General features: G+C 37.0%; 1 protein-coding gene across 3 annotated transcripts in view; it reads right to left on the bottom strand.

Moving 5' to 3' along the window:
- Window positions 1–1,105: 1,105 nt before the first annotated feature.
- The window catches only part of MIA3 (MIA SH3 domain ER export factor 3), a 39,283-nt gene continuing 14,514 nt past the window's right edge, over window positions 1,106–25,874 (bottom strand). For 2 of the 3 annotated variants that reach the window (XM_070734369.1, XM_070734371.1), the window contains exons 6-28: window positions 25,534–25,673; window positions 18,319–18,450; window positions 17,414–17,435; window positions 16,543–16,631; window positions 16,215–16,295; window positions 16,040–16,129; window positions 15,332–15,403; window positions 15,063–15,167; window positions 13,714–13,836; window positions 13,510–13,612; window positions 12,697–12,752; window positions 12,517–12,607; window positions 11,143–11,281; window positions 9,963–10,064; window positions 9,819–9,879; window positions 9,693–9,728; window positions 9,482–9,549; window positions 9,280–9,377; window positions 9,057–9,188; window positions 4,693–4,761; window positions 4,522–4,601; window positions 3,579–3,723; window positions 1,106–3,027 (exon numbers count right to left, since the gene is read on the bottom strand). In XM_070734369.1, the coding sequence (XP_070590470.1) occupies window positions 2,714–3,027; window positions 3,579–3,723; window positions 4,522–4,601; window positions 4,693–4,761; window positions 9,057–9,188; window positions 9,280–9,377; window positions 9,482–9,549; window positions 9,693–9,728; window positions 9,819–9,879; window positions 9,963–10,064; window positions 11,143–11,281; window positions 12,517–12,607; window positions 12,697–12,752; window positions 13,510–13,612; window positions 13,714–13,836; window positions 15,063–15,167; window positions 15,332–15,403; window positions 16,040–16,129; window positions 16,215–16,295; window positions 16,543–16,631; window positions 17,414–17,435; window positions 18,319–18,450; window positions 25,534–25,673 (2,348 nt within the window). In that variant the 3' untranslated portion in view covers window positions 1,106–2,713. The remainder of the gene's footprint in view (window positions 3,028–3,578; window positions 3,724–4,521; window positions 4,602–4,692; window positions 4,762–9,056; window positions 9,189–9,279; window positions 9,378–9,481; window positions 9,550–9,692; window positions 9,729–9,818; window positions 9,880–9,962; window positions 10,065–11,142; window positions 11,282–12,516; window positions 12,608–12,696; window positions 12,753–13,509; window positions 13,613–13,713; window positions 13,837–15,062; window positions 15,168–15,331; window positions 15,404–16,039; window positions 16,130–16,214; window positions 16,296–16,542; window positions 16,632–17,413; window positions 17,436–18,318; window positions 18,451–25,533; window positions 25,674–25,874) is intronic. The other variant, XM_070734370.1, reaches the window with a different exon arrangement.

Raw genomic sequence — 25,874 nt, forward strand, 5'->3', positions numbered from 1 at the left:
GTTTTTTTAAAAAATATACTTGGAATTAAAGGGGAATTGGGAAAAAAAGTAAAATAAAATTGCAATTAAAACTTGCAAATATGATTATGCCCTTCCTTTAAAAAAATCTATGGCGAAGCCACATTTTTGTATAAATCTTTTCTTACAAAACGAAGCATCCAAAAATAAGATTGCAGAATGTACTTGGTACAAAGGGAAGAGGTAGAAAGAGTCAATAGTTTCTTAACCCTGGCAACTTTAAAATGAGTGAACATCAACTCCCAGAATTTTTTAACCTTAGCAACATCAACTCCCAGAATTTTTTAACCTTAGCAACTTTGAGATGTTTAGCTATTATTGGCTAGGGAAGTCCATACATTCATTCGATTCAAAGACACCAATTGAAACTAAATGAAAGGAAATTCAAAAATGCTATAAAACTTTTTCCACTCTGTAAATTGTGATATTTCCTGGTTGTAGTTGTGGAAATAACGGGTGATTTTAATGGTTTTAAAAGGAAACTGCATAAACTCATGAAGGCTCATGAGGGCTACGAACACTAATGGACATGTATTATTTCTTAAATCACAAATAGTATACTCAATATCCTGATTGGTGGGCAACATGATAGCAGAAGGCCAATGACCTTCAGTTTGGGATTGTGAGTTTCTCAAATATTGTATTAGATGTGCCAATGGCCTTCTCTGGCAGGGTTTCAGTGCTGTTAACTCACTCATCTGAAGCTTTTTCTATTGGTTTCTGAGTTAAAGTTACACAATTACACACCCAGCATTTGTTTCTCGTAAAATAAACTCACCCCAACTTTATATGACCACATTCCCTTAATGTTCTAATATCAAATCAAGAATACCTCATTCTATTGTGCCTTCCTGAAACCAAATCTAAAAATAGGAGGGGAAGACGATGCTATCAGGAAAAAAACTGATGTGTTTCATTCTTCTGATGATACTCCTGACTCAAAGGCAGTGTATGTGAACATTTACAAAGCTATTTCATCACATATTTATTCCCAGTATCTAAAAGTGCTTGTAATAGTAGTACTGTTTTCCCAAAATAATGCCACACCACAAAATAATCAAGTCTATTAAATTAGGAGGTTCTTAAGTTACAGGGCAGAATATTTTTATTCAAGGAACAGAGATACTCTGTTCTAGAAGGGCCCTTTCATGATTATCATTTATTTGATAATAATGTACTCAATTACCATTTCATTAAAAACAAAGCAAAAGTCTTGCTTCAAGGTAAATAACGTCTATTGAACTTCTGCTTAATCTTCAAATCAGGGGTTAGTCTTTTTTCAGCTGAAAATCCCACACCGTAATTCTATAAGGATTAAAAGTTGACACTCCTGTAAACCATCACTTTTCTTGCAGCCGCTGGTTGAGAGAAAGGCACACATACTTTGGACTCCCTTTCCAAGCCCCCAACAAAATATAGCTCTTAACAGAATTGAACTGTCACCCAAAAATTTCTCTATTGTAGATTTTATCACTGAGCAGGTGGACTTACAATTAGTTTTTAAATTATTGTTAGGTTATTTTTTCTATTGATACAACCTTGAAATAATATTATAAGTAGCTAGAATATATGCATCATTATACATATATGTCTGTATAAATCAAAATAAGCATAGAAACACAGAGGGTTCAATTCAGAAGTTCTGTGAAATGAAGATTGTCTTATCTTTCATACTTTATCATTCAACCTACCCACCTACTCTCAAAAAAACTGCACGATTCTACTCCTAGAAAACGTATGTGCCCTTCTACAACAGGGTAGGAATTTTTAAAGAGCTATATAATGAAAAAATATTCTTACTTTAGAAAACAATTTTCAGCATCCATCGATTCAATAATTATTTTAAATAAATTGCCCAGTTATTCGATATAAAAATAATAACATAATTCTACCTGAGCCTTTAGATGTGACAAACAAACAACAAACTAATTGCTACTCTTCACTGTAAGTTATGCTGAAATTAAAAAACTTTGTGTATATTTTATTTAGTATTTCCTAAAGCAGCAGAGGGCTCTCTCATGTATTTGTATCCTTGATACTTTCTTACTACAGTGGAACATCATTTACTCTGGGATACTTACTCTTTATAATTACTTTCTACTTGTTTAACCATTAAACATAATTTTGTATATAGCAAAAAAGAATCTTGCTTTATTAGTAAATTTGTCCTTCCAATATAGCATGTAGCTTTCTTCTGGCACTTTTACGCCAGATGGTTTTAAAAGTATGAGTTAGAATCTTTCTTTATGTAAACCATTTGTCTACAGTGACTGTAGGCTATACATGAATGGTAGCTTTTCTTTCTGAAGCTATTTCCACAGGAAATGTTCAAATTATAATTTTAAACCATTTAACAACATCATTTACATAGGTTACATTATTTAAAAACTAACTATACAGGTATTTCTTATATATTGCACCTTGAGAGCTGCGAGTTTGTCACAGCTGTAAAAGCAGGCTTCAGGCTTATCACAGAAACATTCTAAGTACACCCAAAGAGGATGAACGGGTCCAACTTAAAGGTTATCAAAATGTACATTACTGTAGAAATAATTTTTTCCAAAAAAAGAAAGAAAAAAAAAAGGAAAGAAAAAGAAAGCGATACTGAAACCAAATCTAGAAGGAAGAGTCCTGCTGAAGCCACTGAAATCCTCAGCACATGACAGGCAATCAAAATCAGTCAGGAAATCTGAAGTCATGGTTTTTGTTCAGGAAGATGTGCTGAGTCTTGTGAGCTAGATGGAGATTGAGAACAGGGAGAGCTTTCTTGGTAGTCATTGGGCCTTGCAGGTGGCAAGTCTCTAACAGGAGGAGAATAATCCCTTAAACCTTGTGGAGGTAGTCGTGGACCTGGAGGGTAATCTCTGGGGGGAGGTGGCCGGAAAGGAGGTGGCCCACGGATATATCCTCTCTGTTCAGGAGGTGGCAGGGGAACAGGAGGAAAATCTCGCATTCCAAATGACGGACCAGGTGGGTAATCTCTGGGCATTGGTACAGGAACTGCACGAACTGAAAGGAGAAAAAAAAAAGTAACTGAGTGGTTCAAAATAAAGTTACCATTTGCCATCACTTTTATTTTAGGAACGCATGCTTCTAATCTTTATGCCTACACATAAATATTCAAAATGGGTTATAAAAGATTTCTGGGTTGTAAGGATAAGGAATCTGCTCTTTACAGCCTTTTGACACTTCCAAGATTTTTCCTTTTTTAAAATTTGTTTTGCTGAAAATCAATTATACTTAGTACAAGACTGAACATGCCATCAAAGAAGCCTATAGCACTCAAATTAGTGTTACTGTTACAACCCAATCCTTGCATGTTCCGTATATAACACAACTTCATATTCTACACAAATTAAAAAAAAATTGAATACTAAAAAAGGATTTTTTTAAAGTGCATTTTTAGCAAACTGTGTTATACTAAAAGGTATTTGAAAGAAGAAGGGCGGCATACAAATCTAAATAATAATAATAATAATAATAATAATAATAATAATTATTATTATTATTATTTAGCAATAAAGCTAAATAATCTGAAAAAATCGCAATAGAGCCCATACCTAAATTGAAAGGAAGAGGCCGAGGTCCAAAGGGCAGGCAGGGTGGTGGTCCGAACCGAATAGGAGGTGGCAAAGGCCCAACTGCTGGGGGTGCCATCATGGGAGCTCCTGGGAAAGATGGTGGGCCTTTAGGACCAATGTTAACCTGTAGTAGATTGTAGCATAAGTTACCTACAAGGGTATTATTCGTGAAATTACAGAACTATAGATTAAAAGTACTTCAAGAAATATTGTTGTGGAAAAGACTGCAAATTTCCAAATTTAGAGCTCACAGTGTTTTATGGAAATTTTCTTTTCCAAGAATATTCTTATCGTCAGGCATCAAAGAAGTATTATTCTATAAAAGCATTCTCAAAATGGCAATCCAAATCCGAACGAGACACTCTTCTATGTCTGTTATAAAGGAACACACTCTTCTAAGTGCATTCTTTTTATAATACCGGCCAATCCAAATCCCACACCATTTCACAAAAGAAAATGATCAGAAGTCCTTAGGGGTTAGAAAAGTCTTAAGTGTCAAGCGCCATCATTTATGAAGCAACTGGATTGTCCTTAGCTTGCCCATCAATGCATTTAGTTTTAACAAATTGCGAAGCCAAGAAAAAGAACTGCAACCCAGAATGACTGTTGCTGAGTCATGAAGCACACCATGCTTTTAACATCCTTCCCATCAAATGCAGGAGAAAGGCACCATTCCTAGCCTCTTGGTACTTACTGCAGTTGCTTCACCAGAGGAAGGTGGGGCAGCAGAAACATGGGGGACCTCAAGCTCTTTGGTAAGATTTTGCTTTGGTAAGATATTGCACCCCAGCAATATAAAGATGGGGTGAGGGACAAATAGAAATTGATACGTAAGGCATGATATGGCATATATAAGGTAATAAAACAAAGATTCTGTACAGTATGTCATTTCACCCAAAGAAATAGAAACCTTCCCACTTACCATTCCATCAAGAACTGCAGTTGAAGGAGACGATGTTCTCGGCCCGCAGTTGACCATTGTTGTTATAGGAGGACCAAGATCTGGAAGGAGAAAAAAAAAGACATATATAATATTGCTTAAAAAAAGATGCTACACTTTCAAAATGTAGATGGAATCCCTTGCTATTCTTACCTGGAGCAGAAATTCTTCCTGACAGATCAGGATGCCTTTTTTGGACTGGAGGGCCATCAGTCATAGTATCTGAAGAATTACAATGAATTTGGTAGAGAGATTATTATCTTGCCAATTAAAGACTGTGCAACATAGTGACCTCCAGATATTTTAGACAACAATCTCCCAATTCTGACTATTGTTCATGCTAATTGAGCTGAAAAGAATAACAAAGGCTGGAAAACACCATGACTGCCACTCTGTTTCTTTATATCTTACATCTTCTTTATAAAAAGAGATACAGTGATCCCTTGATTTTTGCAGTCTCGATTTTCGCGAAACGCTATACTACGGTTTTTCAAAAAATATTAATTAAAAAATACTCCATGGTTTTTTTGCTATACCACGGTTTTTCCCACCCGATGACATCATACGTCATCACCAAGAGTCACTTCTCTGTCTCTTTCTCTTTCTTTCCTGTCATTCTCTGCTTCAATCATTTTCTCATTTCTCTTTTTTTCTCCCCTTTTTTCTATCATTTCTCTCTCTTCCTTCCACTCTTCTCTCTCTCTCTTTCTTCCTCTCTCTCACTCTCTTCCTTCCTTTCTCATCTTTCTTTCTCTCTCTCTTTCTCTATCTTGCTTCTTCCTCTCTCACACTCTCTTCCTCCCTCTCTCATCTCTTTCTTTCCTTCTCTCTCTTTCTCTATCTCTCCCCCTCTTGCTCTCGAGCGAGCGGCCGGCCGGGCGGGTGAACGGGCGAGCGGCCGACCGGGTGAACGGGCGAGCGGCAAGCAAGCGGCCGGCCGGGCGGGCAGCCGGGTGAACGGGCGAGTGGCCGGGTGAACGGGCGAGCGGATGGGTGAACGGGCGAGCGGCCGGGCGGGCGGGTGAACGGGCGAGCGAGCGAGCGGCCGGGTGGGTGAACGGCAAGCGAGCGGCCAGGCGGGTGGCCGGCCGGGCGGCCGAACAGGCGGGTGAACGGGTGAGCGGCAAGCGAGCGGCCGGGCGGGCAGGTGAACGGTGGGCGGGCGGGTGCTGGGGGGGGCGGGGGCAGCCGACATTCAAAGCAATCTTTGTCGGCTTCCGCACTTTCGTCGCTCCCCGGCTCCACCATCTGCGCATGCGCGGCCATGGAAAAAGGGCGCGCATGAGCAGATGGTGTTTTTACTTCCGCACCACTATACCGCGGAAAATCGATTATCGCGGGAGGTCTTGGAACGTAACCCCCGCGATAATCGAGGGATCACTGTACATCTTTTTTTTAACCTAGTGTAATTTAACAAATAAATAATCTTCCAGAGAAGATTTAGGTTTGAATTCAACATGAATTCTGAAAATGCATTGATTTTATGCCAATCATATTTTTTCCAAACCATCTTAAAAGATTGCTATATGAAAAAAACCAGAAAAGTATACACATTACCTTGAGTTCAAAAAGAAAATTATTATCATGCTTGGTTTTTTTTAAAAGCTATAATCAGTCTTTTCTCTGCAGCATGCCTCTTCCCTAAAAAGTGGGAATGGTAGGTTAACAAGCTCAACCAGCAGCTTAACTAGCAGATCCTGCCTGAGATTTATAAGATCCTACTCAGTCTCTCACTAAAGGCTTTCTGTTGCCTCCAAGAAGGCTCCTGTGTGCTAAGCAAAGAGCTGGCACTAGGACATTCTTTTCAATGAGTATTTCAATTACCCCTTTGTGTGCAGCTTACTTTGTTATAATCCCTCTCCAATAAATACAATCAATTTTCTTCTGGATAAGCAATCCAAAGGGCGACCGAGTGGGGGGAAAGAGCTATAAATAAGATTTTCTCATGAGTTGACTTTCTGAAACCTTCCCTGCCAATTGAGCTCAGCCAGCTGTTTAGGGTCATATCCTTCTAATGCTGAAAGGAAAGCTGAATTAAAACTGTAAACACAGTAACAGGCATGTACTTTTTTGCTTAGTAACCATTCCACTTAATGACTGAGTTGTCTGTCCTAATTGCAGTTTTAAAATGAGGGCTCATAGAAACATAGAAGTCTGACGGCAGAAAAAGACCCCATGGTCCATCTAGTCTGCCCTTATACTATTTTCTGTATTTTATCTTAGGATGGATATATGTTTATCCCAGGCATGTTTAAATTCAGTTACTGTGGATTTATCTACCACGTCTGCTGGAAGTTTGTTCCAAGGATCTACTACTCTTTCAGTAAAATAATATTTTCTCATGTTGCTTTTGATCTTTCCCCCAACTAACTTCAGATTGTGTCCCCTTGTCCTTGTGTTCACTTTCCTATTAAAAATACTTCCCTCCTGGACCTTATTTAACCCTTTAATATATTTAAATGTTTCGATCATGTCCCCCCTTTTCATACTGTCCTCCAGACTATACAGATTGAGTTCATTAAGTCTTTCCTGATACGTTTTATGCTTGAGACCTTCCACCATTCTTGTAGCCCGTCTTTGGACCCATTCAATTTTGTCAATATCTTTTTGTAGGTGAGGTCTCCAGAACTGAACGCAGTATTCCAAATGTGGTCTCACCAGCATTCTATATAGCGGGATCATAATCTCCCTCTTCCTGCTTGTTATACCTCTAGCTATGCAGCCAAGCATCCTACTTGCTTTCCCTACCGCCTGACTGCACTGTTCACCCATTTTGAGACTGTCAGAAATCACTACCCCTAAATCCTTTTCTTCTGAAGTATTTGCTAACACAGAACTGCCGATACAATACTCAGATTGAGGATTCCTTTTCCCCAAGTGCATTATTTTACATTTGGAAACATTAAACTGCAGTTTCCATTGCTTTGACCATTTATCTAGTAAAGCTAAATCATTTACCATATTACAGACGCCTCCAGGAATATCAACCCTATTGCACACTTTAGAGTCATCGGCAAATAGGCAAACCTTCCCTACCAAACCTTCCCCTATGTCACTCACAAACATATTAAAAAGAATAGGACCCAGAACAGACCCTTGTGGCACACCGCTTGTAACCTGACTCTGCTCAGAATACTCGCCGTTAACAATAACTCTCTGATGTCTATGCTTCAGCCAGCTGCAAATCCATTGAACTATCCAGGGATTAAGTCCAATCTTCACTAATTTATCTATCAGCTCTTTATGTGGAACCATATCAAAGGCTTTGCTGAAGTCCAGGTAGGCAATATCCACGGCACCACCTTCATCCAACACCTTTGTGACATAGTTAAAGAAATCAATGAGATTAGTCTGACATGATTTGCCTTCAGTAAAGCCATGCTGATTTGGGTCCAATAAGTTATTGTTTTTTAGGTGCTGATTTATCCTCTTTTTGAGTAGAGTCTCCATCATTTTAACTACAACTGATGTCAAGCTAACTGGCCTGTAGTTACCAGCTTCTTCTCTACTGCCCTTCTTGTGGATAGGCACAACACTGGCCATTCTCCAATCCTCAGGAACTTCTCCTGTTAACAAGGATTGGTTAAACAAATCAGTCAGGGGGGTAGCAATGACAGATCTGAGTTCTTTAAGAACTCTGGGGTGGATGCCATCTGGACCCATTGCCTTATTTATCTTTAATCGTTCAAGTTCTTCTAAGACATCGGCTTCTAAGATCACTGGAGCTGAATCCGTACAGCTGGAAGCAATGCTATATCCCTCTATAGTATTATTTTGTAAGGTGTCTTTTGAGAAAACTGAACAGAAGTAGCTATTGAAATGGTCAGCAATCTCCTTATTCCTATTAATGCATGTATTATTCCCGGTACTAAGCTTCGTGATGCCGCAGTTTTTCTTCTTCTTATCACTAATATATCTGAAGAAGGTTTTATCCCCCTTCTTTACAGATTTGGCAATTTCTTCCTCTTTTGAGGCTTTAGCAGCATATACTGTATTATCTGTTTCGCCTCCTTCTGTCTCATTTTATACACCTCCCTATCAGCTATACTTCCAGACTCTTTATACCTCCTATAGGCAGCCTTTTTTTCATTGACTATAGCCCTTACATCATTGCTAAACCATAGCGGTTTCTTCTTCCTTTTACCTTTAGTTATTTGTCTTACATACAGTCCAGTGGCTTTTAAGATGGCCTTTTTTAATACATTCCACTGGGTGCTCGCTCCTGCCATTTTATCCCTCCCCTTTAATTCATTATCTAAATATTCCGCCATTGCATTAAAATTTGTTTTTCTGAAATCCAATACTTTACGGCTCCCTGTGCTGTTGTCAACTCGAGTACCTTTTTATTTATTTATTAAATTTAAATCCTGCCCATCTCAGCGATAAGGCAATTCTGCACTGCTTACAAATGGTAAAAAGGTAAATATACAAATAGTTAAAATTAAATTATATCTGTTTAGAAGATAAATATTAGTTTCTTGCTGTAGAATAATTATTTTTAAAAAAAGATTGCTTACTAAGTTCACCTCTTGATCCATCTCTTGGATTGGCAGAAGAAGGTCGTCCAGAGGGTTCCATCATCAGTGGTGGGGAAGGAGCTCCACCACTCACAGGCGAGGGCCCAAAAGATCCATCTTGACTTAATGGACCTGTTTATGAAGTAGAAATAATATATAGGAAATGCGGCAAAGTATCTATATTTACTCTCGGTAAGTTTAAATACATGGGAAACAATTATACCTCTGCGAGGTAAAGTCTGATGGTCCGGCCGGCCTGCAGTCGGTTTGACAATTATTGGTCTCTGAAGGGAACCTATTTTCTGATTTACCTCTATGATTCTAATGAGAAAAAAGAACATTCTTAGTGAAATTCCAGCCCCCCTTTTTTAAAAAAAGGTAACTCTTCCTTAGTGTTCTCTCTTAAAAATATAAAACATGCTTACTTTTGTCTCAAGCTGGCAGATTCCCTTTTTTCTTCAACTAATGCTCTCTCTGCAGAACGTGCTATGAGCTATAAAAAAGATAGAAATACATAAATCCAAAACTGTAAGTCAAATATTGCTGGAAATCAAAGGATAGCCTACTAAGAATATCAAGAATTTAGAGTAAATAAATGTAATGTAATAGGGTTCAAAGCTGAAATGATGTTCTTACCCAATTGTCATGGGCCTTCTTCTCATGAGCAGCAATCTTAAAGTATTAAAGAAAAAATATTTTAATTTGCAGAATACATTATAATCTAAAGTTTCTTTTTCAGAATGTCTTGAAATAGCTCCCAACCTGATTTTTATAAGACCGCTCTGTTTTTTGCAATTCTTCCTCCATTTCCTGAATTCTTTGCCTGTCAAAGAAGATGAAAAGTTATTTCTAATCACAATGCTTTCTCTCAAAATAGAAGTCAACATATTTACGTATCAGAATTACTTGTAAATTTTCACTTCTTCAATAGCCAGGCCTGCCTTTTCATCTGCAGCAGAAAGCTTTTGCTCTTTCTCTTGACGTTCATACTCCTCTTGTGTCAATTTCCTAAGACAAAATCAAAAGTGGCATAATGAAATACAACCAAGTTATATTCAATTGCCAATACCAAAAAGCAAGTAACCAGAAGGAGAGGCGGTAGGAAGTATGATAATCTTAAAGAAAGAGATACAAGAGCACTGCCTCTTGTTAAGGAAAGAGGAAAAGCATGCCCTTCTCCATTTGGCATTATCAAATATTGTATGCTGGCACTTTACTTTCCAGCAAAAGGACACAAGTATGAGAAACCAGCAGAGACAAGTTCATTTAAAACAGCAACACATCACTTAAGAAAAGACCTCATCTTACTTTAGAAATCTGAAACTTCTTTACCAAAATTCCAGAGCTGTGATTGTCACTGAAGGAATGATAAAGGCAGTGCTTAAGGAAACCCACTAGCCTTTAAAAAAACCCAACCCAACCCTGTTTAAATGCAATAAAGATCACAGTATGAACAAGTTTTGGATACTATTTCCCTAATGAAACATCTTAAAGGCACACCTAGCAATTACTTCTTACCACTTCTTTAGGTTTCTTTTTCTCTTGATATTGCTAACTATCCTTTTTAAACATGAGTATATAAGCATTCTACTGAATTTATTTAGAAATAGTTTATTTTGCAGGATACCAAATATAAATAGTTTTTCAATGGATAAGCCACTGAAGCTGACTGTAGATCTGAAGGTCAGCGGTTCAAATCTCATCACCGGCTCAAGGTTGACTCAGTCTTCCATCCTTCCGAGGTGGGTAAAATGAGGACCCGGACTGTGGGGGCAATATGCTGGCTCTGTTAAAAAGTGCTATTGCTAACATGTTGTAAGCCGCCCTGAGTCTAAGGAGAAGGGCGGCATAAAAATTGAATAAATAAATAAATATTTCAATATGATGACGAGGACTGGAGAATGTACTTGCTTTCTTAACAATTGCCACATGCTGTTTCCTCCATTTTTCCAGGAGTGCTAGCAGGTGTGCCTTAACATAATCATTTATGCCATCAGTTGAAAATTGCTGTAGTAGAGGCTAGGAATTGATTGAGGGTAGAATCACAATTTATATTATAGTCCCTATGGTGATTTAAAATACTTACTTTTGAAGTGCCATCTCTTTCTGCTGATAAAGTTCATTGAGAATCTCTACTTTTTGTTGGAGCATTTTACACTCACTTTCCAGCTGAGATTTTACTGTCTGTGTGGAACATGAATCATGCTCCAGCGTCTTGATTTGCTCTACGATAAAATAAATTACATAGTATTACTTTATTATTTATTATAGCAATGTTTTTAACACTTTTGTTATATGGGCTGATGTAGCAACACAAAAACAATACTCAGAGAATGAAGCCATTTAGGAGCAGATTAAAACAAAAAAAGATGGCAGTTCCCATAAATGAAGTATGGATGAGGGAAATAAGGAAGAGAGTAGATGCTTGTATTTGACAGAATGAATATACATATGCTCATCCTAAAAGTACACACACACAAAATTAAAATTGGCTTATGCACAGCCCTTCTTTTTATTAGGCCCACGTTCTTGTTTGAAGAGCCATTTGGCATAGTGATTAAGGTATAAGGGCTAGAAAGAGTTTGAGTTCCAATCCCACTTTAGGTACATAGAAACATAGAAGTCTGATGGCAGAAAAAGACCTCCTGGTCCATCTAGTCTGCCCTTATACTATTTTCTGTATTTTATCTTACAATGGATATATGTTTATCCCAGGCATGTTTAAATTCAGTTACTGTGGATTTATCTACCACGTCTGCTGGAAGTTTGTTCCAAGGATCTACTACTCTTTCAGTAAAATAATATTTTCTCATGTTGCTTTTGATCTTTCCCCCAACTAACTTCAGATTGTGTCCCCTTGTTCTTGTGTTCACTTTCCTTTTAAAAACACTTCCCTCCTGGACCTTATTTAACCCTTTAATATATTTAAATGTTTCGATCATGTCCCCCCTGCTACAAAGCCAGCTGAGTGACCTTGGACAAATTACTTTCTCCCAGTCTTAGGAAGGAGGCAATAGCAAGCCACTTCTGAAAAATCTTGCCAAGAAAACTGCAGAAACTAGTCTTGGCAGTTGTCAGGGGTCAAAGACTAAACCAAAGGCACAAAATACATTCTAGTTACAGGATAGCAGTCAGGGCCTATTTGAAAATCTGAGAATTTGAAAAAGAGGATAGACAATCTGCCTATGTTTTGAATTCCCTCTGTGAAATCAAAATGAGGGAGCCAAAACAAATAATCAAGGCTCACTCAGAACTGCTCTCCAGTTAGAATTGCATTTTTCTGGGTTTTTGGATATGAAGTCAAGACTAACAGGTATCTAACCTGACAGCTATAACTTATGAACTAGTAAGAGGTAAAATCTAATCTAAAAGCTTGATAGACATTGTTTGTCTCCAAAATTAAGCAGGCATAATACTTCATTTAAAACAATAATTCAGCAATCTTATTTGCTGAACACACCTTCTAATTCATGTCTTGCTGCTACTTCATCATTTAGTTTGGAACGTAAGTGATCTCTTTCTTCCTCAATGATAGATAATGTTGTTTTAACCTGCAAGAGATTAATGAATAGCAAGTGATGAACTATGCTATAATATAAACATGGGTCATATTTATTAGGCAAATCAATGTTTTATATACCCTTGAAACATCCATCATTTGTTTAATCTGAGCCTTCATCTTTTCATTTCTGGAATCTAAGGAAAGAAAGACATTCATTTTGTTTAACATGGAAATAATATTTTCAAAGGGAGCTCACAGATAATATCTTACAAGTTTCACTTTAAGCCAGTAATTCATTTGTATTTAGTTATGTTATTTGTTAAATTAAATTAAACACAACTACTAAGATAAGAAAGGAGCATGACAATAGAAATTCATCTAGTTATCTTGTTAATTACATTGGAAAGTACAATGTAAGAAGGGCATTTATCTAACAATTCATTATTTTCATTAGTGGTTTTATTATCATTTTGCTTTTATCTTTATAGGCCCCCAGATTCTTATGACCGGGATAATGCAGTATGATAAAAATGATATTATATAATAATTAAATATATGAAATAATCTAAATGCTATTGCTAATACAAGATACTCTCTATTTGGGTCCTTATTCTTTGGGGGATGGTAGGCAAATCTGGAATTCTGAGAACAAGTCATGCTACTATCCAAGAATCATCAAATCTAGCCATATTTGTTAAAGAGAAAAATAGTTGTTAATCAATTTGTAAACAACATTATTTTGAACCAAGTTTGTTGCTTCACTCCAACAGACATTATCATATAAAGTGGAATTATGACTATCAGCCAATTAGTGTAAGGAACCCAAGGCAAGGCAGAAATTATATTGTTTTGAGAGAAGGAAAAAGCTTTTCTCTTTAACTAAAAATCACTATAATCACTATAAGATTTGTTCATAACTGGTGGGTAACCTATTCTCTGAGTTTTAGGTACCTGAGATCTCTCCATTGGCCAGGTCATTTCCTTCCTGTTTCTTATCTTCTGACTCAGAATCTATATCAAGTTGCTTCAGCTGCATAATGCAGTTTGTCAAAACCTAAAGCAGCAGCAAAAATCCCAAAACAAATAGAATATTTGATGCAGCAATATAATGATGCAATCATAGAACAAACTACTGGATAGTTGAACCAAATTTACCTCAGTTTCATTTTCTTTATAGGCAAGTGCTTCTTCAGTGTCTTTCTGAGACTTCTGATATAACTTTATCTGTTCAGTGAGTTCAGCATGCCTTTCGCTCCATCCTTCTGCTTCTTGCAGTAGCTAAAAAAATAAGTTAAAATGTTGTCAAAATGTATCTTTCAAGACAATCCTTCAAGGTTCCCATGAAGTGCTCAATAAACTACTGCAGACATCTAAATGTTCACATAGCTTAAAGTGAAAATCACAGATGTGAAATGCTGAAATGTCTGCCATGTAGGTGACATATCTTTTCCAATCCCCCATCTTTTCCCTCCATCCTCTCTTCTAACAAACCTCTTCTTTCTTTATTATTTCCATTACTTTCTTTATTTGTTTCACATTATATGTATTAAGAGATATAATTGTTTTTCTTTGATTTTTTGATATCCTTCAAACTATATAAAATTTATGGGTTTTTTCTTTTTTATTGTGTATCCTCACTCTCTTTCTTTTCCCCTCCCCCCTTTTTTCTTTAATTTTAAGAAATGCTTTTCTTTCATTTGTATTTGAGGGGATGCACACACTCATGTGCAATTGTTTAACATTTGTGAATATAAACAATATATCACAGAATAAACTAAGCAGGGGAAAATAATGGATATAATGGCCGTTTTGGGTGTTTGATGGCAAAAGCATTCTTAAAGTATATTTTTGAAGAAATCAAGTTGGCATTAGAAAACAATGTCTTCCTTTAACTGCATTTTTTGATAATGGCTTATCCCCAGCTGCAATACTCTTTCGTTATTTGGACATAAATGTCTGTACAGCATTCTCCTATATCCATAATTTGTTTTCTCAATACTTCTCAATTACCATCCAATTCACACCTTTTCTTAATTGTCTTATGATATTACTTGTGTCCTCAATGAAATATGTAACATTCAAGTCTTCAATAAACCTAGCATGTAGGCTAGTATAGTGGTACCTCTACCTAAGAACGTCTCTACTTATGAACTTTTCTAGATAAGAACTGGGTGGTTCAAGATTTTTTTGCCTCTTCTCAAGAACCATTTCCCACTTTTACAAACCCGAGCCTCCAAAACTGTAATTGAAAAAGGCAGGAAGAAGCCTCCATGGGGCGTCTCTAGGAATATCCTGGGAGGAAACAGGGCCTCCACCCTCCCTGTGGTTTCCCCAATTGCACACATTATTTGCTTTTACATTGATACCTATAGGAAAAATTGCTTCTTCTCATAAACTTTTCTATCTAAAAACCTGGTCACAGAATGAATTAAGTTCATAAGTAGAGGTACCACTGTATATTCAAAAAGTAATTTATTAGGAATAACTGAGTAAGCACAACTTACTTGCTCCTTACTCTTCTTCAGTCTCATATTTTCTTCTTGCATTCGATGCAGTTCAGACTTCACTTTTTCTTCACTTAATTTAGTTTCATTAAGAGCTATCTGAACCTGTGTCAATATAAAACCACATCTGAGATACAAATCTTTAAATAAAAAACCATATTCCCAAGCACCCATTATGCAAGAATTTTATCTGCCCAAACCTTAAATTTATAGATATTGTTTTTAATAGTTACAAAAGCTGCTTTAAATTGAAGGTCCAGATACTTTACCTCAGAGAGCTCTACAGAATGCAAAGTAATGACTTCTTGGAGTTTCTCTAAAGATTTATGTGCTTCCATTATCTATACAAATATAAATTAAAAAGTGTCATGTACATTGTACATAAAGTCAATTTCAGTTAATGCAGTAACAAATTTGTTAAGATTTTATGCACATATTTTTGGAGAGTTAATCAATATTCGGGTTAATAAGAGAGCCTTGTGGGTGGGTGCTTTTTGTCCTGTTCATTCCCCCCCTCTCCACTCCATGGCTTCCTTCTCCAGGAAACCGGTCACAGATAGTGGGCAGGCCGAATGTGGCCCGCGGGCCGCCTCTTGCCCAGGTCTGATTATAATGATTTACATAAATTCCACCAAACACTTTGTATACTAAAATACACTATGCAAGCACAATATACATTATGATTTAGCAAAATGTACTTTATATTGTATTCTTATAACAAATCAATAATCTGTAAAGAACAAAAAAGAAACATTTAGAAAATTATGTTATCCTCTACAAAGCATATAAAAAATATACTACAGTACAAAAGCAAACTGTAAAATCAGTATAATAACAATAATACATATGAATTGAGTAAATATCAGTATATTAGATCTCAGAATTCAGTCGAAGTAGGAGCAACAAGCGTTGGGACATTATTCTTCCTTAGGGATTCCAAGACTGCTTAAACTCTCTGTGGCAAATAAGTTACTTACTTCTTGCTGTTTCTTCAAACTGTGCTTTTTCTCCTCTTCTAGCATGCTGTTTACATTTTTCACTCTGTTATCCAGAAGCTTATTTGTGTCCTGTAACATATATGTCATATCAATCGAACTGAACAGAATTTCAGTTCTGCAACACATGCACACAAAAATCATCATTCGTACATACCTTAAGCTTTGCAATTTCCTCTGCAAGATTTGTATTTTCTTTCTGGCCTTCCTCTACAGCTTCTTTTACTCTTTCCTTTATCTAATCACAAAGGAGAAATAATGTAATAATAATGGTCTATAATCACAACTTTTCTTTGTTACTTGATAGTCTCTATTTTTTTATTTTTTTAACTTCTAAGGTTTTTAGGACAGTTTACCTGCTCAATATTACAAATTATAATTTTTACATCATTAAATCAAAAGTAAATAAATGCACACGGAATAATTTATACTTATTCCATTTATTTGTCAAATGTCACAATTCAAAGATATGAATGCATATATACCTTTTGATCATATTCTGACAACTTTTCTAATATTTCTGTCTTTTCTTTCAGGAGATTCTTAATTTTTTCTGCTAGCTGTGCTTCGGTCACTAAGAAAAAAAAGACAAATGTAAAACAGTTTGTTGCAGAACCAGGGTATCTGCTATTATACCACAAAAGCTGACCCATTAATTTCCTGTGTACTCCTCTCCCACAGCACTAATTTCATCACTGGAAATAACAGGCAATTTCCCACTATGGAGCATATAATTTAAATGTACAAATCTGTTTAGCATTTTTAGATGAAAAGTGCTGGTGAGAAAAGGGGGAAAACTCTACAAACGAATAATACAGTAATGTTTCAAGTTGATAAACATTTCAGTTATGGCTTTCTTTCAGAGTCAAAAGGAAGGTACATCTCACTGGCCAAAATTATAGATAGAGGTAGCAAAGATGAGATATTTAGGAATTTCTTTGAAAAGACTGAGGCAGAGAGAAAAAAATGGAATTTTGGAAATAATAGTCAATAGTCAAAAGGCTGAAATCACATTGTTTTTTAGTTTCCTATTCTCAGTTCAGCTGTCCAAAAACCTCTACAGAAGAGAAAGAATTCTCCCCAAGTGACATGAATACAGTGCAGAAAGCCAATATAATACAAATAAACAGGATAGTATTATTTGAGAAATAGAAATTTGAGAGAGTTAAGATGTTTTGAAATCCTAATCTTTCTCTGTCACTGACCCACAACACTGAAACAGAAGTTCATGTTACCTAAATAGCATTAGGTACACATGACAGTACAGCATATTCTATTACTTATAAGAGCACATACTTAAATACCCCCTTCCCCACAATTAATCACAGTATAATTTTTAAGGGCAAAGGTTTTTACCTTGATACATTCTACTCTTAACCTACAAAGAATAAAAATAATACAAAATGTTATAAAAATAGCCATTTTATTAATATAATTTCAACAATAAAAATTAAGTGCTGACCAAATACACTGCTTCTAACACAACTAGTACAAATAAACTGCTTCCAATGAAAACATCAAGTGACACAACACATCTAAGCTGATTCTACTTAAAATTTCAAGCTATGGGTTTGGTTACTCAATTCTTATATAGGAACAATTTAGTTAACAATTTTTTACATGCACTCATACTTTCAAAGCTTAATTAGAGAATTATCAAAAGATATAATACAGATAAAGATTAAATGATTGGCAAATTGACATTTAGTTGCCTATCAAGTCATTTTGTCACTATCTACATTGTAATTTCAAGATGAGCACTTTAACAGCAGCAGCATGCATTCTGATATCTTCTTTCACATCAATATGATTTATAAACAGCCACAGATTACTGTTAGGGTTTCACAAATCTCAATGTTATTGTTCTCTTCCTTGCAATTAGTTTCCACAGATAATACACTCACACAAATCAGTTTATCCTGAAAATTCAGGCCAATGCCCAAATTATCAAAATTAATGAAATAATATGCCTTTCTAATTACTGTTTTAAACTTAAGTCATAAAAGTAACAACACCAAAGCTGGCAGACAAATGTCAACAACACATTTCAGATGAATAAAAAAAGATGACTTACTAGGTTTTTAAAAATTAACATAACATTTTGAATATGTGTTATGTTTTACATCTAATGATAAAACAAGGCATCAACTGATATGCGGAGATTTATCATTCACTGCTGAAATTATCTTCTCTAAGTATTAATATATGTGCTTCCTTATCTTAATTTACTTATAAACAGATAGTTTTGAAAATTTACTTACAGATAGACAGGTTCTCCAGAAGAAAATAGCAAGTGTAGCAATTCCAGCAAAGGCAGTGATAATAATGGGCTCCCAAGGAAATCCATGGAAATCGGGGCCAGGCTGCATGTTTTCAGGTAGTGTTGAAACCAGCTTAAAAAAAAAGGTAAGTCCCTACATTTAAAATAATGTAAATAAACATAGAAATACCAGGATACAACTCTGAAATTTTCATTTAAGAAAGTTCACTCAGATTAATTCCATAACTTTCCATTATGTTCTTATTCCCCAAAGCCATAAAACCAGTCAAGTGTACAGTATTCACGATGCTCTGATGAATGTCACAAGTTTCAACAAAAATTCAAGCATTTTTCTCCAACTCTGAATTTGCTTCGAACAATTCTAGTTTGCATTATTTATTTTTAATATCCTAATTATTATTATTATTATTATTATTATTATTATTATTATTATTTATTAGATTTGTATGCCGCCCCTCTCCGTAGACTCGGGGCATCTCACAACAATAACAAAGACAATGTAAGAACAAATCTAATAATTTAAAAAACACTAAAAACCCCATTATTAAAAGAAAGCATACACACAAACATACCATGTATAAACTGTATAGGCTGTAATTACAGGCAAGCCGACCAGAAGCTAATGGTAACAAGTTAAGGCCAATTTATTATTCTTCATTATTCACATTTAGAATCCAACACTTCATAGATTTTGAATGTGTTGTTTCATCTTTGTGTATAATTAACTTTTTAAAATGTGCACAGTTTAGCAAATAGGTTTTTTAGCATAGGTCAGTGATGGCAAACCTATGGCACGGGTGCCACATGTGGCACGCAGAGCCATATCTGCTGGTATGCGAGCTGTTGCCCTCGATCAGTTCCAATATATATATATATATATATATGTGTGCTAGCCAGCTGATTTTTGGCTCACATAGAGGCTCTGGGAGGGTGTTTTTAACTTCCAGAGAGCCTGGGGTGGGGAGGACGTTTTTACCTTCCCCCATCTCCAGGGAAGCCTTTGAAGGGTGAAACATGAGCCTATTGGGCCCACAAGAAGTTGGGAAACAGGCTGTTTAAAGCCTCCAGAGCAGTGTTTCCCAATCTTGGCAACTTGAAGATATCTGGACTTCAACTCCCAGAATTCCCCAGCCACCATTCGCTGGCTGGTGAATTCTGGGAGTTGAAGTCCAAATATCTTCAAGTTGCCAACGTTGGGGAACACTGCTCCAGAGGACCTCCAGGGTGTGAGATAAGCTATTTTCACCCTTTCCAGGCACTGAATTATGGATGTGGGCACTTGCGCATGCACGATAGTGCATACCCACGCTCTTTTGGCACTCGAGGGAAAAAAGGTTCACCATCACTGGCATAGGTCATCATGTTTGCCCCATTTCCCCAACCATAATCTTGAAAAAAACTGACTTGTTGTAATATGCATTGTAACATGCTACTAAAAAGTACCTCAGATAATTAATTTACCATGTTTTAAGACTAAAATGGGAATTTAAGATACTGTTGCAGCCAAACAAAGTTCAAGTAATGTTAATACTATATCTAACATATAATTCCATCACCGATGGAATTAATTTAAAGCACTTTCTCCTGAAGTGCTTCCCATGCTTGCATTTTATCTTTTTAGATGGTATTATTATTATTATTATTATTATTATTATTATTATTATTTATTGGATTTGTATGCCGCCCCTCTCCGCAGACTCTGTACTCTTAAAAATGTTGCAATCTCTGATATCTTCCTACACTGTATACTTCAAACATTTTACAGTCCAGGTGGTTACACATTTACAGTTTCACTATCAGAAGCCAACCTCCAATTATATCAAGTTTCCACCGCTCCCCAAACATGAGAAATTAGAACCAAATTCTCAACACAGAAACAAACTCATACATAACTTAATTTCCTGCCATCCTTGTAACTAACAACTTTTATTCCCTTCAGTATTTGAGGAAAAATAAACCCAGTGAATATACCATTTCCTCCCCCCTCCCCAACCCGCCCCCCCCTCTGCTCTTAGCACTTTTCCTATTTATGTTTTATTTTTGATTGTAAGCCACCCAGAGTCCCTAAGGAGTTGGATGGCATACATACATACAAATATACACAGGGCCACCTAGAGCCACAAATCTGATCGTTAAAGTATGAAGGGCATCTGGCTACGTGGTGGCTAGAACTGGAAAGCGACTTGGTGGCACAATTTATCAAAGTACAAATCCGGCATTATGTTCGGGCAGTTTAAAAAGAAAATCCTAATTATTTGTTTTTGTAGTTTTTTAAAATGTACTATTTATTTGAAGGACAAGAACACTCTTATTTTCCCAACAGACCCGATTCGGCTTTCGCTTCCTTCTTCGCCGAAAGAGCGGGTTTTTTTAATTTTTCAACCCACTGCCGTGACAACAGCTGTTTCCACCGGGCCCCGCCGCCCTCAAAATCCGTCCCCCTCGTCCTTCCCCGCCCGCAGCCGAGGATATTTGGCCAGCGTATGGATTCCGCTCTTTTCCAGGGACCCTCCGCTCCCTCCCCGCTTTCTTCTTTTCCTCACCCACAAAAGACGGTCCCTAAAGGAAGCATAGCCCCGGGAGAGCGGCCCCGGGGGCAGAGCGGCGCTGCTGTTGCTGGAAGGGACAACGGAGTCCATGGAGAAACCGGCCTGCGACCGACCGACCGATTGAGCCCTCGCTCTCCTCCTCTTCACCCGTTTGTGTAAGGATTCGTCCCCGCCCCCACCCCCTTGCTTTCCCGGCTTGTTTCCACAGGGACACGTCACCTCACCGTGACCCCGCTATGACCCCTCGACGTCATCGTCCCGTGCCTGCAAGTCACGGTTGTAGTTTCCGGAAGCGGAGAAGCTCAGAAGCGGCTTCTGACCGGAAGGAAGGTGCGGCAAGAGCGCTTAAAGCTCTCTATAATGAAAACTAGCTTTTGCTAAAGAGTTGGAGGTGGGTGGAGGATTACTATTTTGGGGCTGCCATTTGTCAAACACTGTCAAACTTTTTACTAAGTCTGCACTTCTATTTCTACTATTTTTTTTCTCATCATCCCTATTACCCATGTCCTCCCACTTAGGACTGTACGACTGTAACCTGTTGCTTGTATCCTAGGATTTTTATTAATATTGATTGTTTCTTCATTGCTTATTTGATCCCTATGACAAGCAGTGTTCCCTCTAATTTTTTTTTGGGGTGGGTGGAAAAGTATAGTGTCTGAGCGGCAGTCCCTTCGGGACTGGGCAGCACAGAAATAATAAATAAATAAATAAATAAACAAACAAACAAACAAACAAATAAAAAACCCACCCTGTTTTGCCTCAGAGAATTTCAAAATAAAATACTGTACTGTGTGTCTATAACAGTGAGCTCATAATAGGGCAACTATCAATATCAAAATGCCACTTAAATAGTTGAGCTAGTTTCAAACTAGATTTTGATTTTCTTTCTTCCTTACTCCCATTCTTTTTCTTTCTCTTTTCCTTCCTCTCTTTTCTATCTGTTTCTCTTTCTTCCTCTCTTCCTCTCGCTCTCCTTCCCTCTCACTCTTTCCCTCTCGGCTTCTGGGCAGGTTTGGAAAACTCTGAGTTGATGATGATTTTTAAGTGAGCGATTGCTCACTGCTCAGCTTAGAGGGAACTATGATGACAAGCATTAAGTGTTGTATCACATGATTATTGACAAATCTATATTTTCTTTTATGTACACTAAGAGTATATGCACCAAAGACAACTTCCTTGTGTGTCCAATCACACTTGGCCAATAAGGAATTCTATTCTATTCTATTCTATTGTCTGAAATGGTGAAGGGACTTCTGCTTGAGTGGGGGATGGGTTGAACTGGATGACCTACAAGCTCCCTTCCAATTCTAATGGTCTCCATGAATGAGATTTTATATGGTTTTATATTACTGTTACTGTTGTTACTAAGCGTTTATATTGTTCCTAACAGGCAGGAAGCAGCAGGTGAAGCTAGGTAAAATCATACCAGATACTTGTACAATTAGCACAGGCCCCCCCCCCCCAAAGCTGTATACTCTCACCACTTCTCTCTATACACCAATGACTGCATCTCAAATGATCCATCTGTTAAACTACTGAAGTTTGCAGACATAGAAACATAGAAACATAGAAGACTGACGGCAGAAAAAGACCCCATGGTCCATCTAGTCGATACAATAGTGATCGGACCCATTCGAGAAAATGATGAATCCGCATACAGACGGGAGGTTGAACAACTAACCTTGAGGTTCTAGGTTTCTAGAATTTCTAGGTTCTACTTGTATCATATCTCAAGATCTAAAATGATCACCTAACATCAGAAACATCATAAAAAAAACCACAACAAAGAATGTTCTTTCTGCGCCAACTCAGGAAGCTCAAACTGCCCAAGGAGCTGCTGATACAGTTTTACAGAGGAATCATTGAGTCTGTCATCTGCACCTCTATAACTCTCTGGTTTGGTTCTGCAACCCAACAAGACTGACACAGACTTCAGAGGATAATCAGAACTGCAGAAAAAACAATTGCTGCCAACCTGCCTTCCATTGAGGACCTGTATACTGCATGAGTCAAAAAGAGGGCGGTGAAAATATTTACTGACCCCTCGCATCATGGACATAAACTGTTTCAACTCCTACCCTCAAAACGTTGGTACAGAGCACTGCACACCAAGACAAATAGACACAAGAACAGTTTTTTCCCAAACGCCATCACGCTACTAAACCAATAATTTCCTCAACACTGTTAAACTATTTACTAAGTTTGCACTACTGTTACTACTAGTTTTTTCTCATCATTCCTATCACCCATTTCCTCCCACTTATGACTGTAACTTGTTGCTTGTATCCTAAGATTTTTATTAATTGTTGATTGCTTGTTTGACCCCATGACAACCATTGAATGTTGTACCACACGATTCTTGACAAATGTGTCTTTTCTTTTATGTACACTGAGAGCATATGCACCAAGACAAATTCCTTGTGTGTCCAATCACACTTGGCATATAAAATTCTATTCTATTCTATATTATTATTTCTATTGTTGTAAGCTGCCCTGAGTCCCCTGGGAATGGGCGGCATACAAATTTAATAAATAAACAAATACATAAATAATCTTATCTAATTATTTTTTTGGGGGGGAATACCGCGATGACAGGAGTGCTTTCATAGAAAGGGAGCCATAGTATATTATGGGTACTTTTCTGAGCTCCTGAAAAACGCGAATTCTCCTTATTACTAGCAAGGAAAATAAGGAAATGGAGTTTACAATGCAGATTCTTAGATTCCAGATAATCTCTGGACTCCAATACGGAGCGGATTGGATCTAATAGGATAGGATATAGGATAGCATAGAATAGGATTTTTTTGGCCAAGTGTGCTTGGACACAAGGAATTTTTCTTGGTGCATATGCTTTCAGTGTACATAAAGAAAAGATAACTTCATTAAGTATCATAAGGTACAACACTTAATGATAGTCTGAGCACGAATAAGCAATCCAGTCAATATAAATTGTAAGGATACAAGTAACAAAGTTACTGTCATACAGTCATTTGTGGGAGGAGATGGGTAGTCCTCGATTTACAAGAGTCCATTTAGTGACTATTCAAAGTTACACTGGCACTGACAAAAGTGAATTACGACCTTTTTCATACTTACAACCATTGCAGTATCCCCATGGTCAATGGCGGATTAATAATAATAATAATAATTTATTAGATTTGTATGCCGCCCCTCTCCGAAGACTCGGGGCGGCTCACAACAACGATAAAAACAATATTATAATGGCACAAATCTAATATTAAGGCTCACTGGTGCCCTAAGCACTGACAAATCTTTGTGCCCCCCTCCTTTTTTTTTTTGGTATATTTACTGTTGTACATACTGTTTTTTTCCCTTTCTCAACTTTTTTTACTTGCTCATCTTTGTGCCCCTTTTGGGCCCGGTGCCCTAAGCACGTATTTAGTCTGTTTAATGGTTAATACACCACTGCCCATGGTCACATGATCAAAATTTGGATGCTTGTCAAGTGGTTCATATTTATGACGGTTGCAGTGTTTTGGAGTCATGAGTGACCTGGCAAGCAAAGTCAATGGGGAAGCCAGATTCACTTAGCAACCATGTTAACTAAGTTAAACAAATGCAGTTTTTCACTTAACAACTGTGGCAAGAAAAGTCGTAAAATTAGGCAAACTCACTGAACAGATGTTTCATTTAAAAACATAAACTTTGGACTCAATTGTGGTCATAACTTGAGGACTACCTGTATTCTGAGCCCAGATCTATGGACTCTAATGTAATAAGGCAAAACTACATGGATGTTCTCAGATATATGCTTAAAAACCCAGTGTGGTATATACAAAAATGAATAAAAGCAAGTTCCAAAACTGAATTGTAAGAAAAAATTATTTATTTATTTATTCAATTTTTATGCCGCCCTTCTCCTTAGACTCAGGGCGGCTTACAACATACTAGCAATAGCACTTTTTTAACAGAGCTAGGCTATTGCCCCCACAATCCGGGTCCTCATTTTACCCACCTTGGAAGGATGGAAGGCTGAGTCAACCTTGAGCCGGTGATGAGATTTGAACCGCTGACCTTCAGATCTACAGTCAGCTTCAGTTGCCTGCAGTACAGCACTCTACGTGCTGCGCCACCTCGGCTCAAAATATCATTGTGTTACATAAATAGCTATTTTCCTACTATGTTTTGAACCTAAAAAATACCCCACTATAGTTTTCATTTTCTCCCTATGTGTTTATAATTTTTTTCAAAGGAAGATTGACTGTCACTGATAATATATGAACAGTACAGACTACAGATTAGGCTGCAAATACTGTGTGTATTTTAATTTGGAATACTCTAGAAAAGGCTCTGATGCTAGAAAAAGTGGAAGGAAATAGAAGAGAATGACCAGATTCCCCCCCCCCTTTTTTTCAATCTTATTTGATTCTTGGAGACAAGACAAATTCCTTAAGTTTTCTTGCCAAAGTTTTTCAGAAATGATTTGCCACTGCATCCTTATACTGCTTAGAGAAAGTGACTGGTCCCCAAATCACCCAGCTGGCTTTGTACCTAAAGTAGGAATAGAATTCAAGAGTCCCCTGGTTTTAATTTGATGTGTTAACCATGGACACAAATTCTATAAAAACATATGGGAAATTGTGGCTTTTAAAGCTACTATATGTCAAGTAAGATAAAATACTTACAATTTTTGTGATGGGTTGCATATTTTCTTTGGCTGACAGGACTACATCATCAACAATAGAACGAACATAGGGAGTAGCAGAATTTCCTTCTGATAGATTACTATCTTCTTGCATTGCATCATCCTTAGCATTAATTTGACCTTAGATTAAAACAAACATTTTGAACCTTTTAATGTAATAGTTTTTATCAAACTATAGTTTGAGGTATCTCAACACATCTTATAATATAATAGTAATCATGTTAGTATATAGAAGCCTAAAATAATGCACTTGGGGAAAAGGAATCCTCAATCTGAGTATTGTATTGGCAGTTCTGTGTTAGCAAAAACTTCAGAAGAGAA

The sequence above is a fragment of the Erythrolamprus reginae genome, chromosome 1 (genome assembly GCF_031021105.1).
Source record: "Erythrolamprus reginae isolate rEryReg1 chromosome 1, rEryReg1.hap1, whole genome shotgun sequence".
In the NCBI taxonomy this organism is placed as follows: Eukaryota; Metazoa; Chordata; class Lepidosauria; order Squamata; family Dipsadidae; genus Erythrolamprus; species Erythrolamprus reginae.